Below are 16649 nucleotides of genomic sequence, written 5' to 3'. Positions count from 1 at the left end.
GAAGGATTTTAAAATTTATTCTAATAATTTGTATATAACACACCCAAAAATGTTAAGCTACATCCAATGCACCAACATTTCACTCGCTGCGATATTTGATTACTGAGAAAACTCTGTTTTAGAGAACAACTTTATACGTCTTTTATACGTTTTTTATACGTCTCTTTGTGTAACCTTAATACAAAAAGGATGTAAACATAATGTATACACCACCGGTGGCAAATTCATCAGTCTCAATATTCAACTATTCATGCCCTGACAAAGTTTAAATGTCGTAAGCATGTTCCTTATAATAAAACTCCTTTACCAAAAAAACCTCCACAGAGCACTTCCTCTGTTTGTACACCGTGTGTTTTCTAGTATGCAAAACATACATGTACAGCAGAAAACTATTCGTACAAGGTTTGATTAGAATGCTATGGACATTTGAAATAATGGTACTGTATGCAGTTTCTAATGAGCTGGATAAGGGTCCCACCCATGCTGTGTCCATCACATCAAACATTCTTAGTAGAAACACCCTCTTTAATCTCTACCTGGTTGTTCTTTTAACTCTTTAGGCTCAAGTACATATAGTTTATGGACCATTGTGTTAACCCCCTGAGCACTACCTGCCAATCTGACATTGCCTCCGATTGGTCAATTACATGATACCTTCACTTTAATCACCAATCAGAATGGAGCTTTGCAAATAATCCACCCCAATTTTTTTGCGTGGTGAAATTATTCTAACAATGTTGCTGATTGGTCCAATTGATAATGAAAACTTTTTTTGGCCAATCGGCAGGTAGTTCTCATAGGGTTAAATCAAACAGCCATACCAGCATTCCAACAAGAATGCCACAATCTACATGGTTAGTATATTTTCAAGACATATCTTCTCAAGAAATCTTTGCACAATCGATGTACATTAATTTTGTACTTCTTTTCAAATAATCCTTACTCGCATACTGGTAGCCATGTATGATTCCATTTTTTTTTTCATCCACATGTCGCACTTTTTGGAACTAAACCTTCATTTTGGTATAACAAAAAGCTGGAATATATACAAGGCACATATCGCTGCCCTTTTCTTGATAATATTTGTACCACTACACATAAGCATACTAATGCTGTTTAACATATCCAATACAATTCCCGTCACCAGCTTCGTCTTTGGTGCTATACATGTTAATTGGTTACAAAATGGCCACCAAGAATTAGCTACCTTTGTTCCATTAGTCAGCTTTGACCTTTAACCTCCCGCTTGACCCCCTCAGCCTTGAAGTTTAGCGCCGTATGTCTTGAGGATATCTGCAATTTCATGATGTCCAAAGTTCTCTGCCTCGTCCAAAGGAGTGTGTCCCCACCTGCAGTGATTAAGCAGTTTAATTAATAAAGCTCGTTAGTGCCAGCATATCATTAATCAACAATCACCAACATCTAGAACAAACAAAATGTTTTGGTTAAAAATGCGATTCCAACAGCTGAAAATTTCAAACATATCCGAAATTCACCTTTATATGTCATGACTTTGTTGTCATGTAAATAATGCAAGGCATTTTACAGTCAAAAACTATTAAATGATGCAGTCTTCTTTTTACCCTATTAGACCAATCAGACCAAAGTTGGCAATAATTATATTGGGAAATATGCGAAATATATAAGCAGCAAAAATACAACAAAAAGCATCTGAAAAAGAACATAATTTAAGTTCATAATTTTGTAAGAAAGCAAGCCAGTGATATGGGGGTTTCAACTTCAGTAGTAGATGTACTAAACAAGTTCAAAATGGTAAACAATTGTCACAATTTCAGACTTTGGTCTGAGTGGATCAGATCCGGTTTGGATTCTGAAACACATTGAATACTAGTATGTGGTCTACGCAATTCTAATTTAAATGATTAAGTACTTGACAACAACATGGTAGATCCTACAGTAAGTTTATTAGTTGTTAGTTCAAATGTTGCAGCACAACCAAAAGTGATTAATTAGGCATGGAGTACATGTATGCTTAAAACAAAGTGATTTGTTAGCTAATGAATGCAACATGCAAACAAAGCACATTAACTATTAGAATTAAAATAAAATAAAACATGCGGGAGTTGAGTAGTATGAGTTGTACATGTATGTGCTGTGTGAAATATTAGTAAAACTATCTACAGAATACATTTGGGGCCTACAGGATGGGTTTAGAGCAATCTAGATCATTGTGGAACACATAATAAGTTTAGGGTCTAATACTACATTCTCTGTAGGGAGCATGGTGACCGAGCAGAATGGGCTCCGACTCATAAATCGGAAGGTTGCGGGTTCCAGCCCCGGCGACGCCATTGCCTCTGCATCCAGGTGTATAAATGGGTACCGGCATTCTTAAATGCTGGAAAGGCAACAGGCTCGCTGTAGAGGAGGTGTAGCAATCCCCAATAGCAACATTAGATGGAGGAGTCTGGCCTAAACTGTTTATACAGGATCGCCTCCTTTATCTTTACCTTTACCTACTACATCCTTGTGGAACACAGAATGGGTTTAGAGCAATCTAGATCCAAGTGGAGACAACAGAATAGGTTTAGGACCAATTTTAGATCCTTGTGGAACACCCATTATATTGCGGACCTAATCTATACGGTCCACAACTTATTAGTTCCCCCCTAATACATTTTAGAATAAGTCAAAAAATATTTTACGAAATGTAAAAATGTAAAAAGATATGTATAGCCCAATGGTTAATTGTGTAAGAAAAGAGGCTGTTTTAAAAGTTGCACCTCAGTCCATAGCAGTTAGGATTTCTTTCACAAACACATGAATAGACCTGGCCTACTGTATTGTTTGAGAGCTGACTCCTATGGACTCAGATGCAACTTTTAACACTGTTTAAAACATTCCTTTTTACATAATGAACCATTGTGACTGAACGCATAATGACATGTAACGCTATAAGTTGGTCCACATGTGTAAAACAAATACGGCTACCCATACCTTTTTACATGATTGCATTTTGTGAAATATTTTCGATTTATTTTAAAAAGTATTTAGGGGGAACTTATACATTGTGGGCCCTATAGATCCTTGTGGAACTGCAGTGCATTGTGTGTACTACGAGGAGAAGGTAATACAACATGGTATGTAGCAATATAAATAAGAAACCGACACTGGATGATACAAGTCACTTAGCAATCAACATAATGTACGAGGTAATTTTGCTGGGGTCAGGAATAAGGTGGGGCAAGTAAAAACAAATGATATCATGAAATAGGGTCAACGCATGTTCCAACAAAGGTTGGGGACCCCTGTAGGTCCTCTTCATTGTCAGATAATTTATACACTGGGCAACCAAATGCATTGGCTTATTCCTGTTGAAATCCATACACCCCTAGATAATGAAACATGACCTTAATTAATCTCCAACACAGGAGGTGTATATTTCAAATGGAGTCACCCATTCATGTAACTCCATTTGAAATTCACTCTCCCTGTGTGGAAGATTAAGGCCAGATCTTCCACAAGGGGTATATGGATTTCAACTGGACTAGCTCATTACATCTTCTGGTGAGTATTAATTTGTACTGACAAATACAGCATTCCATTTCAATGAAATAAGTAGGTGTCAATTAGTTTGTTATTCATCCGTATGCAGGAATCATGAGAAAGTGTAGGCTCTTTTATTGGTTGTGTAAATGGTGTTTATATGTTTGTTTGTTTGTTTGTTTACCCAGGTTGGTCCGTGAGGAACACATGCTAATCCATGGGAAAACCATGGACCGTTCCAAGCTCATACAAATGCACAAGCCTGGATAGCCAGTGTAGGCTAATATATGCATGCTGGCCTAGATAGCTTGATAAACAAAGCACGAAATGGAAGAAAATAGCTAGGAAAAAGAGAAAAGAAGAGAAGGCCACTCCCAAACACAATTGTACAATTTTACTCTTAGCCCTTACTTCGTGAGAAAGGAAACTGGAATTCCAATCTCAGGCCCCGATATGGGTAGTATGGAAAGGGATTTTGGGGTATGACCCAGTGGGGATGGGGCAAAGTAGAGCATATGCTTTAACTGTTGGATACCAACCATGTCAATATAAGTTGTATGCATCAAATTGGCTCTACTCCTAAATTATCAATGTCTTAAATTACATGGATGAGATATTATGGTAAAAAGAATTGGTGCATGTGTTAAAGTGAAACTGACATTTTAGATTAATGACGGTGAAATTATTTAGTATCAATTATTGTTAGTAAACTGCTGCATTCAATTCTAAGTTTAAAACCCTGATCATTTTGTATACAGTAACTATGGAGAAAATCCGAAGAGTTCAGATGCATTTAAGTTGATAGACGCCACTTTCAAACTTTTTGAGTTCTAGGCCACCAACATCTGCCTTCTAACCCCAACTCTATCAAATCTGAATCTTACAAAGTGAAACTACCAACATGCATGCATCCCATGTGATTTGATGAGGTAATCACCATCATATATACGCATGCTTTTGCTGGCTACCGGTCGCCGATGGAGTGCTTGGCAAGTTGGCACGCCGAAGGGTCCTGAGTTCAAAACCTGGGGGAAACTCCAACTTCTATGTTCATCTTCTCTCCTTTTTCATTCCTTCTTTCCTTTCCCATAGCCAAAAACACTTGAGAGCATTAGGGTTATAAATGCTACCTTAACCCCAACCCAACCAAGTCTCACTAAAGCTCACTATTGAAACCACTGTGATCTTGTGGGTGGCATGCGAGGGGTCCCAGGTTCGAATCCTGGGGTACCAAGTGAATTCTTTGTTCAGCATCTCTCCTTTTTCGTTTCTTCTTTCCCTTCTGATAACCAAAAAACCATGGGTTGGGTTAGGGTTATTATACATGTTTTCCTAGATTTAGGCCTCCTTAACCCTTACCCAACCAAGTCTCACTAAAGCTCACTATTGAAACCACTGTGCGTGCATGCATTCCACATGACTTGATGACGCAATCAGCCCAAGTCATATATACCCAGGGAATCGCTGCCCGGGGCAGCGTAACCTCCGTGGCTAGAGGTGGGTGATCTTGTGGGTGGCATGCGAGGGGTCCCAGGTTCGAATCCCGGGGGTACCAAGTAATTTCTTTGTTCACCTTCTCTCCTTTTTCATTTCTTCTTTCCCTTCTGATAGCCAAAAAACCACAGGTAGGGTTAGGGTTATTATACATGTTTTCCTAGATTTAGGCCTCCTTAACCCTTACCCAACCAAGTCTCACTAAAGCTCACTATTGAAACCACTGTGTGTGCATGCATTCCATGTGACTTGATGACGCAATCAGCAAAAGTCATATATACCCAGGGAATCGCTGCCAGGGCAGCGTAACCTCCGTGGCTAGAGATGGGTGATTTTGTGGGTGGCATGCGAGGGGTTCCAGGTTCGAATCCCGGGGGTACCAAGTGAATTCTTTGTTCACCATCTCTCCTTTTTCGTTTCTTCTTTCCCTTCTGATAGCCAAAAAAACACGGGTAGGGGTAGGGTTATTATACATGTTTTCCAAGATTTAGCCCTCCTTAACCCTTACACAAACAAGTCTCACTAAAGCTCACTATTGAAACCACTGTGCGTGCATGCATTCCACGTGACTTGATGACGCAATCAGACTAAGTCGTATATACACAGGGAATCGCTGCCCGGGCAGCGTAACCTCCGTGGCTAGAGGTGGATGATCTTGTGGGTGGCATGCGAGGGGTCCCAGGTTCGAATCCCGGGGGTACCAAGTGACTTCTTTGTTCACCTCTCCTTTTTTTTTTCTTCTTTCCCTTCCGATAGCCAATAAACCATGGGTAGGGTAAGCGGCGTAGCTGGGATTTTTTCCAGGGGGGCAAGCCTGTATGGGGCAGGGGCCCAAACTAGGGGGCGGGGGCCCAAATAGATAATTTTGCCAGGCTTATTGATAATAATCGTATGGGATTGCATATCGTATGGATTCCAATATCTCTCTTTCCCTCCTCTCCCTGTCTTCTCTCTTTTTTCCTCTCGCCCCTCCTTTTTCCTCTTTTTTCCTTGCACTAGGGGGCAGGGGCCCAAATAGGCAATTTTTGCCAGGGGGGCGATCACCCCCCCCCCTGCAGCTATGCCACTGGGTAGGGTTAGGGTTAAAGTACCACAGATTTTCTCATTTTCTTTACATCTGACCAGTTATATTTGAATGCCGCTTTTTGCATCTGAACTCTTCATCTGCCAATTCATGAAATTCTTAGGGATCGTTCACAAACACTTGTATAGGGGGTCTGATGCAAAAAGGGGGCCCTGAAAATTTTGACCCTCCTAAGGGGGGGCTGAAAAAATGACCATAAATTTCCTGGAAAAATTAAGTTTATATGCTTTTCTGTGGGGTTGACCCATAATTTTCATGTCAAAAAGGGGGCCCTGAAATTTTTGAGGTCTGTAAAGGGGCCCCGAAAAATTTTCGCGATGAATTTTTTTTGCATCAGGCCCCCCTTACAAGTGTTTGTGAACGGTCCCTTACCGTAAAAAGTCATGAACTCAAGGGTTAAGGCCAAGTAAAATAAATAACATGTACATCCTCCCCGTCCTCACCGATTTTGGAAGATTTCAAATATTTTTGCTATTTTTCTTATTTGCTCCCTTACTTTTTTTCTAAAATATTGGTTATCATTTATAAACAATTTGCAAACAGTCACTTTTTCTGCAAGCTAGGGGTACAGCTTTGGGGAAATAACAAAAGTATTAGGGGCCTCACCATTTTTATAATATGTTGACAAAGCCTTTGCAATTGCAATTTTACACAGAAATGAATAGTAAATTTTTAACAAATTAACAAATAATAAGGGGTCTCCCTCACCCAATTTTGAGAAAGTCAGGATGATATAGGCCTACATGTTATTTATTTTACTTGGCCTAATTAAAAATAATAAATACAAAACAAAGAGAATTGGACTCAAAATAGCCATTTTGGTAATGCTGTATACAGTAGTATATGAGGGGTAGGGCATGCAAGGGAGCGAGTGTTTTGGGTATAATTCACACCCTGAAAGCACAGCAATACTGTGAAGGTTTTGTGTTATTGTTGTGTGATGAACTTCAAAGTCTTGCACAATACACATCAACTCCTATAATATATGCAAATCTCGAAGGTTTTGGACCCTTTTTGTTCCGAGGAGCCTGCATATTGTTGTCACAAAATCCATATCAGGGCTGTCAACTCTCACGCATTGGCCGCGAGTCTCATGCATTGGGTCACTTTCTCATGGTCTCACGCAAAGGTAGTATAATCTCACGCCTAGGTAGTAAATCTCAAGCAAAAAGCTGGAAAATGAGTAAAATCTCATGCAACATCATGAATAATTTCTTGCTCCTACCCCCCCCCTGCTTTACACATTCTCGAGCGCCGTGGCTCAAATAATCATGGTACAAATTGAACATTGAAGTCGGCAAATCCCGATACGCCTCTGTCTCATGCCAAGCAATTCCAAAAAGTTGACAGCCCTGCCATATGCCTGAATATCTCCCCACACTTTTGCATTAATTGGCTTTATAATTTGATTAAAATCATAAAAATGTTTAAAACCACTTCATACAGTACTTGTAAACCATAGAGTAGTTACAAACTAACTTTAAACCTTTCAAACATTTTATATATTTGCACATGATGCACGGCAAACAGCCACACTCTACTGATATATGATATCATTTAAAAGGGCATTTCGTGATCCACAGGCTCATCCCCCACTTTTTTTTTTTTTAAGTTGAGATTTTTATACCAATGGAAACCTCTGGCTACATAATGTTTATGTACCAAAAATTTCTTGCAGATTAATTTATTTAGCAAAAGTATTGTCAAATTTGATATACCAGAACGAAATTACAACAGTGGCCTATATAGCAGTGTAATACACATAATCATGCATAACTCGCAGACGCAAAATTGGAATCCACTTAAAATTTGGGAATAAGCTTTTTCCGTGGATATCTACTGAAAAATGGCATAAAAAGAGGATGCTAGGATCACAAAATCCTCTTTTAATATATAAAAGATATTGGAAAATGTCTGTGGGAAAAAACTGCAGAAATGACATAAATACTAGCGAACAGCATCATGACACGACGTGTGAAAAAAGCTTGAGATGAAGAAACTTTTAAAAATGAAAATAAAAACGAAGATAATGATACAACACTATCAAATATGTGACCTGTTACTAAAGTTACCTCAAATTGTGTCAGATGGGCTCACTACCAAGCAGTGTTTGCACTCAAACATTGAGACAAATAAAGATGGCACACAAGAGAGGGATGGTATGTGTTCTATAAAGGAGTTCCCAAACCTTGACATAAGATGTGTTCTAGGGTATGCGACCTGTTACCTCAAATTGTGTCAGATGGGCTCACTACCAAGCAGTGTTTGCACTCAAACATTGAGACAAATAAAGATGGCACACAAGAGAGGAATGGTCTGTGTTCTATAAAGGAATTCCAAAGGCTTGACATAAGATGTGTTCTAGGGTCTGTGGTAACTTCCATGGGAACTGGTCACATAGTGATATACAAGTGAGATAGCACAACATTTGGTAGAATGGCCTATTTCAGTTGAAAACCCTACACCTTGGAAGACATGAGCTTAATCTCCCACACATCCGGTGTAGATTTAAAATGAAATCACCCATTCAGGTAATCCCATTTGAAATTTACACTCCCTGTGTGGAAGATTAAGGTCATGTCTTCCATAGGGGGTGTATAGATTTCAACTGGAATAGCCAATGTTTATCAATAGTTTTGTCATACTGATGAACACCATATAACTACAGACCGTCCCTTTGTATTATACTAACTGTAGAGGGCAACCCAACATAATTATTTTTGTGCCATGTGGTCACTACTCATATTCACCAAGTGATGTAATGCAATTCAAAGGTTATATCTCGGTGGGGGTGCTATGAAATCATATATTGGGGGTTCTGTGATTTCACATACTTTTTCACTCATTTCAATTTTGGCAGCAAGTGAAATATTTCGGCAGTCTGTTTAGTACTTCAGATAGTTAATATTTTAAGCTTGTTTGCTTCATATTCATCTGTGTAAATTTAATAATAAAATTCTATCTGTGCAATTTTTCAAGCAGATCAAAATGTTACTGTAAAGATGAATCATGTAAAAAAACTGTTTACAGATGTTATATTGTTATAACACATCTATAAGGTCTAGCATGTTTGGTTTTCAATATGACGTTTATGATATCTATTTTCTTATGTATTTTGTATTGTTTTGTATCTTAATTTCAAATTTGCCGCCTTTGGCCCCCATCATGTCACATAGAAATGGTTAAAACCACAACAATACGGTTATTATAAACACATTGCACCAAAACTAGCTAAAAATGCAAAAAAGTATGTGAATTCACAGACATGTTTGTGAATTCAGAGGAGTCTGCAAATTTACAGCGCCCCCAAATTGATACACAGACGGTTTGTAATACTGTGGCATTCATCAATATGCCGAAATAACAACAATATAATGTGTACACATATAACACCAAAATCACCCAGTGCATATATCAAGTCCTTTTGAGTAGTAGTACCCCCAATCTATACCTTCATGACTGTGCCTTCCTTATGTACGTTCTTATAATTTCAGCGACTTCGTCGTGTCCAAAGTTTTCAGCTTCATCGAGTGGCGTGTGTCCCCATCTGTGATGATGATGTATGTGACATGGTTGACATGGTTGCCATGACAATTGGGGAAAAATGGAGGAAATATTTCAAACAAGCCATAAGAAAAAAAAGAAGCAAAATAATAAGTTGCATGTTAAAGCATTGCAGGTCATGCAAAAGTATACATAGGATTAACAGTTATGGAAGCATACCGTAGTTGTTCCTAATAAACTCCCTGGTAACGTGACAGTTTTCAAAAGGGGGGGTTATTAAAGCCAAATTTTGACGAAAAAACAATATTTAGTGATATAAAGAAGACTGAAGATATGGTCACGAAAAAAAAAAACCACTGACGATTTGTAAAGAGTACTTTATCATGCAATGTCACGTGGGAACCATACTTTTGATACAGGCATGCGAATGATCATCCATGAAAAAACCTGAAGTGTTTGAAAAAAGCCTGAAAAAGTGCATGAAATTGGGCTAAAGAAGCAAAAAAAACAGGCAGAAATTAAAAAGAAAATGCAGAAATTAGGACAACAAAAAAGCCTGAATTCAGGTTTAAACCTGAAAATTCTAATGCCTGTTTAATAGCAATATAAGCGTACCAAAACACATTCATATCCTCCGCGTAACACGCCATTTGTGCGTCCCAATCAAATTGGTCGTTAGACGATTTACGCACATCGTGGTGTACCGCCGCGATATCCATCAATGACCTCCGCATATGCTTACGCGCTACAATGACTTCTGCGTGTGCGCATCTGTTGCGCCGGAACACTTCGCGCGCACGCAACTACCATATTTGCACATGGCGTGATTGCGCAGTGCTGTAATTGGTAAGTCCGTTTTAGCCTGTTCGACTTTTTGAAGGGCGAAATATACGTTTTGATAAAAATTGTTTATTTCAACAAATTTTAGAGAATAAAATCTTGAGATTTGGTTGAGTGATGAGTTAAAAATAACGGTTATGAATTCGGTTAATAACTTTGCATCAGTTATATGTCGGGCATTGTGAAAAATCTAAATATTTTGCTTTGGACCTCGGAATATCGGGATATTCCTCGGTTCCAAAGGCAAAATGTTTAGATTTTTCACAATGCCCTCCAAATAACTAATGCGCTGTTATTAACCTATAACTCAAAGTATATAAAACTTATAAAAGTTACTTCCAGGTCAGCCATTTTGAACATTAGCTAATGTAAATAATTTATGTTTGCAGTGATTTATCATTAGAACATTATCACTCCGAAATTGTATTTGCAAGTTCATTTTCATGCAAAAATAGTTGTTCAAAATGAAAATTCTACAGCAATTTGGCAACTGGATGCAAGTGGAGGTTTTGTCCATGCAATTTCCATATAATTATGAGACATGCAGCAAATGCCAGTTTAAGCTTACTCACATGATATGTCTGCATTGTGGTCACTTTTTCATTGCAGAAATTTTTATCAGAGTGGGACATTTATTAGCAACAGTACGGTATTGGTTACCGATGCCCCTTCAATATTACACCAATTTATAGCATACATATATATTACAATCATTTATCAACTGTTGACATGCATGAATTAATTGACATTATTCAACACACAATATACATTTTCACAGAAAGCCAGATGAAATGCATTTGTTGAAGGTAGTCCTTATATACATGTACACGCAAACGCAGCATGCCGGGTATGGGGTACTTAAAAGACACCCTCAGTTATCATTGCCAAAATATAAATCAAATGAAATCTATAAATAGATCGACTGCTCAGTGCCAGAAGTGGGTAAGTGCAATAGCTGCCATTTGTAGCTGCCATGAGTAGATGCCAATGTGTGACCATCCACCACAACTGAGTACTATAGACATGATATACATCATTTTAAAGCTAATTTCAAGCAGAATATTTTGGTTGAATATCTCAAAAATGATGATTGGCGACTTCAGGGCTCAGTTGTGCTGGATGGTCACATATACTGTGTGTAAATTGCCAAATGTTCACAACGCAGCTATTGCACTTAACCACTTCTGGCACTGAGCAGTCAGTTGTGACTAAAGTGTGTTTTTTTTCCTTCACAGTTTTCTATGGGGGCCTTCAAATACTGATGTATGGCTACCAAATTCATGTGGGAAGTGGGGGGTCAAGATCAACAAAGGTGGAAATAGACTTCAAGGGGAGGGGGGGGGGTGTATGGATTTCAAATGGATGGCCTATTGCTGATTGGCAGTGCAGTCCTGTAACATCATATCTTGTGGTAGATGATAATTATGTAAGAACACTTGTGCACAGATTCTTAAAGCCTTCTAGAATCTGTGATTTGTGAGTGGACTCAAGAAAAGCATGCAAGGTTTAGCAAGAAAATTTAAGTAGGTTTACTGCGAGTTTTCAACTTGCAAGCCTAGCCATTTACAGGGTAAAGAAAGCATGTCAGATTTAGAAATCAAGAGCAGTCATGCGACCATCCACCAGTGACATAGCCAGCACTTTTTTAGAGGGTGGGCAAAGGGAGGGGGGGGCAAGACAACTTTTAAGGGAACGAAAATGGTCAAGAAATACAAAAAAGGCCTAAAAATCTGAAATATCAGGGCAGCCAGCAACCCACAGGGGGCGAGAGGGTGGGGGCAGCTTCCCCCCTTTTCCCCCTGGCTACGCCACTGCCATCCACTATGAATAGGCTAATGTTGGCAGAGTTGGTTTTGAGATATGGATCATTGAACCTCTCAAACACAATGATATAAACAGAAGGATTTCTCAACTCTTTTACTGATTTTTGCTACCATGAAAACAAGCACCAGGGGCATGTTAAATATCACTGTGAACTTGTGAGGCTTATTTTGAGAAAAGGTTGCCTGTCTAATTTCTCGACAAAGTTAAAATGCCAACATTACTGCCCATTTGTGGCGGACGGTCACATAATTTTGAAGCAGTTGGATAAAAAACAAATTCATACAAAGCTAGCAGTGTTGAGAATATTATACAAGACATAAAATAGTTGTTACAGTACGCTTTGAGAAGGCTGATCAGAATGCATGAAGCAGCTCTTTTTCAAAAGCAGTTCATAATGAAGTACAGTGCTGAGAATAAACAAAAGTGCCCTCCCATAAAAATCCACATGGTAAATAAGGGTACAGACCCATAATTCTTGTTGGGATATTTAGAGGAGAGATAGAGCTCTCTATTACCATAAGGCAATGTCACAACTAAGCCAGGTATTTTCGGGCGAGCTCGTGGGTACCCGCCCGAGATTACATTACCCGGGACACTACAAAACCAAAAAAAAAAAAAAAAAAATTCTATTTGGTTACCTGCCCAAAAAATGTGCGGGTCCCGGGCACAAAATTACCGAAAATCACACCCCTAGTCACAACCGCTGAATCATAAGCTTTAAGGTAGAAACATCGGCTACGGTGTCATGCACAGATTTGGTTTAAAATGATACAGGATGTGTAATTGGGTGAGAAAAACTTGCCTGTCAAGTTTTAATTTTTGCCAACAAAGCGTTTTTGAGTTATGCCATTTTTTATCATTAGAAAGCCCCATTGACTTTGCACAGAAAGTGGTTTTGACACTAAGCCTCGTTCACTAAAATTGGTAAAAGTTTGAAAAAGGATACTATGTTTAAATATTATTTTTTCTCTTTTCTATCCCATTTATAGAACTGCTTTTTGGATCTTTTTATTACAAAAATGTTACTAAATAATATTAGTGACTTTTTTTCCAATATATTGGTCAGTAATACAGAGGATATTTGAAGGTAATGTTAGTACTTGCTCAAATTTTCTTGATTTGATCTAGAAACACTGAATGACCCAATTTCATAATTATTGTCTGAGCGAACCATAGGGCCAATTTTAACAAACAAGGTGTCATATGAAAGGTTATTAAATTTAGAAACTTTTCTCGCCAGCTTTTTTTAATAAAGTGTTTCTATTTTAAGTTATGGGTGTTTGTAGATTTCCCAAATTTAAAAATAGAAAAAATTATTTTTCTCAAAAAATAAACACTTTATCCAAAAAATCTGGCGAGAGAATTTAGATATTAGGCTTATTAACCACCCCACAAACTATGGAGACCATATCACATTCCCTCTAGGCTAGCAATAATTATTAGTAGAAAAACATAAGAATTGTTTAAATTTTCATGAAACATTAAAAATCAGTGAAGTAAAGACTTATCTTCAATTGGTTGTATATTTGAAATGGATACATAATTCTGATTTGAAATAGTGGCTATTTGCCTGCATGGGTCTATTATCCGATGCTCCTACCTTAAAGGGATATACTTGTTAGGGTTGCTCCCTCACTTAATTGGTGCTTATTAAAGTCAATATTTCAATGTAGAATTCTTTTGTTTCCTATTGTTTTCTGGCATGTTCATTAAGCCATATTTTCTTTTCATCCCTGGTAACTTTCTGCTCATTTTGTGTTCTCATATGGTATTGTGTTCATCTGTACAAATGCTGACATGCTGCTCTAATCTATTTATTTTGTTACATTGTTATATACAGTAGGTGAGTTATCATTTTGGAAGTCTCAAGTGTGTACATTTAATATCAACATGATTACAGAAAAGCCTCTTGGATAACTTTTCTTAGGCTGTGAAATTAAATTTTCTACATTGTATGTCAAAAACCGATTTTTTTTGTGATGAATATTTAAAAAGCAGGGGGGCCCCTATAACTGGGTTGAAAAGCTGACGATCAATTGAAAATTTTGACCTTTCATATTGAAGATATGGATTTTTTCCCCAAAAAGACCTAATTTTTTTAGGTGTATATATCTTCAATACGAAAGGTCAAAATTTTCAATTGATCATCAGCTTTTCATCCCACCTACATACACTTTAAGTATAAATCATCAGATTTATAAAGTTTACTTTGAGTACTGTTAAATATCAAAAATATCAATTTTAATCATTTGCCATAAAATGTGTATTACATTGCTAATTTCTAAAATCAAAATTATTTGATATCAGAAGGACATTCTTCAGTATTCAGAATGCAATTGATATGTCTGATGTGCTCTAATGTCCCACAATAAATACTGTCCAAACGTTCATACCCCAGCCCTTAAGGTGCAAAAGAACCCTGTTCAATGGTTATAACATCAAATTAGGTGAAACTGAAGTCGATAATATTGTGTTGTGGTAACATTTCATGTGTACGATTTAGAGAATATCGTTTATTCTCATTCTTAGTCAGTTAAATATTATTTTAATAACTGTAAACAATTTTTTAAAGCAAAACTAAGTTACCGTCATAAAACTCCCTCATTATAAAATGAACGAAACTTGTTTACAACTTTACGTATTCTGTTGCGCGTACTGCTGGCTGCTCGTCAGCGTATTCCGCACTAGTCTCACGCATCCAGCGCGATACATACGCGCATCTCTACACGCTTGTTACGGATTATCAAGACGCATGATGACGTGGGGTCGTCTACGGCCTGATAGACGGCACCCAAAATCATGTGATTGTCCAATCAGAAATGTGTCTACGAACTAGACCACTCCCACTGACTAAGAATGGTGAATCACACACTGGCCTGTAATACAGCAAGTTCATACCATGTGTATTACTGGAGATAATCATAAATTGGGTTATACAAAAGTTCTTGAATTCCAACTATATTTTATTTATGTTATAAATATAATTATCATTTTTTATTATTTTTTATTTATGTTAACAACACTGCTAACTGATGACAACATTGATCTATTAAAACAAAATAATTAGTCTGAATTCATAACAATGAGTGGCAAGAACAAAAAAACTTGTGCAGAGTTTAAAAAAAACATACACACACCTTGAGACTTCCAAAAACAAACCATAATGACTGTTTAATTATTAGCTTCTAATTCTACAGGCGCTACTTCTCAGTTTAAAGAGGCACTGTAGCTTTCCATACACTTTGATGGAACCAGTTTTCAAAATAAATTTGATTTACAAGTAATTAACATGATCATTTACCACTACCAGCAAGAAATAATAAGCATAATGCCAATACCTGTGACTATAGTTATACTAAATTAATCACCCCCCTAAAGCGTTGAAATTGAATCAGATTCCACATACATGTACACAAGTACCTCTTTAAACTAAGGTGTTTGTATCTATAGTGCAGGTCATAGTAAACATCTAAAAGAAGTAACTAACCCCCCTTAAATAATGGCCATTATTCAAAAAGGGGCCATTGTATTACAAATCTGTAAAATGCGTTGGAAGCAGAATTTATTTCTGCGCATTTTGACCCCTCATTTGATACGATAACCCAGAAAACAATAAAACACCGATCAATTTAATGTAGTGAGGTCCAGATTTGAAAGTTGCACTTACATACAAATTTTTACAATACAAAAACACTCAGATATCATTACACAGATTTCCTTCCATTACACTGAATGCAAAATCAATAGAATTTACTGCAACTTTCAAATCTTGGGTTACATTGATTTAAATGCGCGCTGTGACGCGTCAATATTTAGTCAATTGCTACAAATGAGATGTCAAAATGTGCAGAAATAAATTCTGCTTCCAACGCATTTTACAGATTTGTAATACAATCACCCGTTTTTGAATTATGCTCATTATTTAAGGGGGTTAGTTACTTTTTTGAGATGTTTATATTGAGGACTTAATGATTCCAATACCTCGTTGTTTTTGCACATCTTTTGGCCAAAGGATCTCTCACAAATGAATAGGTACTTGCTATTCTGGGATGCTTGTGTGAGGATACATGTGTGTAAAACAATCGGCAAAAATGGATGTTGGAAAACGTATTTGCCCTTGGCTACATTATCATCCTTCGGCTGTGGAGCAGGCAATCAAAAAAATCTCTCCATGCACAGGGATCTTTGTCAAGTGCAGCTATATGTTCTCTTTGAATCATGCCGGCACCGCACAAATTGTCATCACCATTGACACTTGAAATACGAATGTCCATGAATTATTTTAAACCCAGTTGCTAAATAAAGGAGCATTAAAAGGGTGTGTTAAAATATTTATAAGCTTTGAAACGTCAACAGTGGGCATTAATCAGTGAATGAATTGGACTGCGGTATGCCG

At 37.5% G+C, this 16649-nt stretch overlaps 1 protein-coding gene across 1 annotated transcript in view; it reads right to left on the bottom strand.

The window, feature by feature from the left end:
• Positions 1 to 855: 855 nt before the first annotated feature.
• The window catches only part of LOC140162861 (glutaminase kidney isoform, mitochondrial-like), a 66457-nt gene continuing 50663 nt past the window's right edge, over positions 856 to 16649 (bottom strand). Inside the window, 1 exon segment of the mRNA XM_072186167.1 lies at positions 856 to 1349. Coding sequence (XP_072042268.1) covers positions 1256 to 1349 — 94 coding nt within the window. The 3' untranslated portion in view covers positions 856 to 1255.

This window comes from Amphiura filiformis, chromosome 10, assembly GCF_039555335.1.
Source record: "Amphiura filiformis chromosome 10, Afil_fr2py, whole genome shotgun sequence".
NCBI lineage: Eukaryota > Metazoa > Echinodermata > Ophiuroidea > Amphilepidida > Amphiuridae > Amphiura > Amphiura filiformis.
Note: the sequence above shows the minus strand (reverse complement) of the source record. Positions and strands in the feature narration are given on the sequence as shown.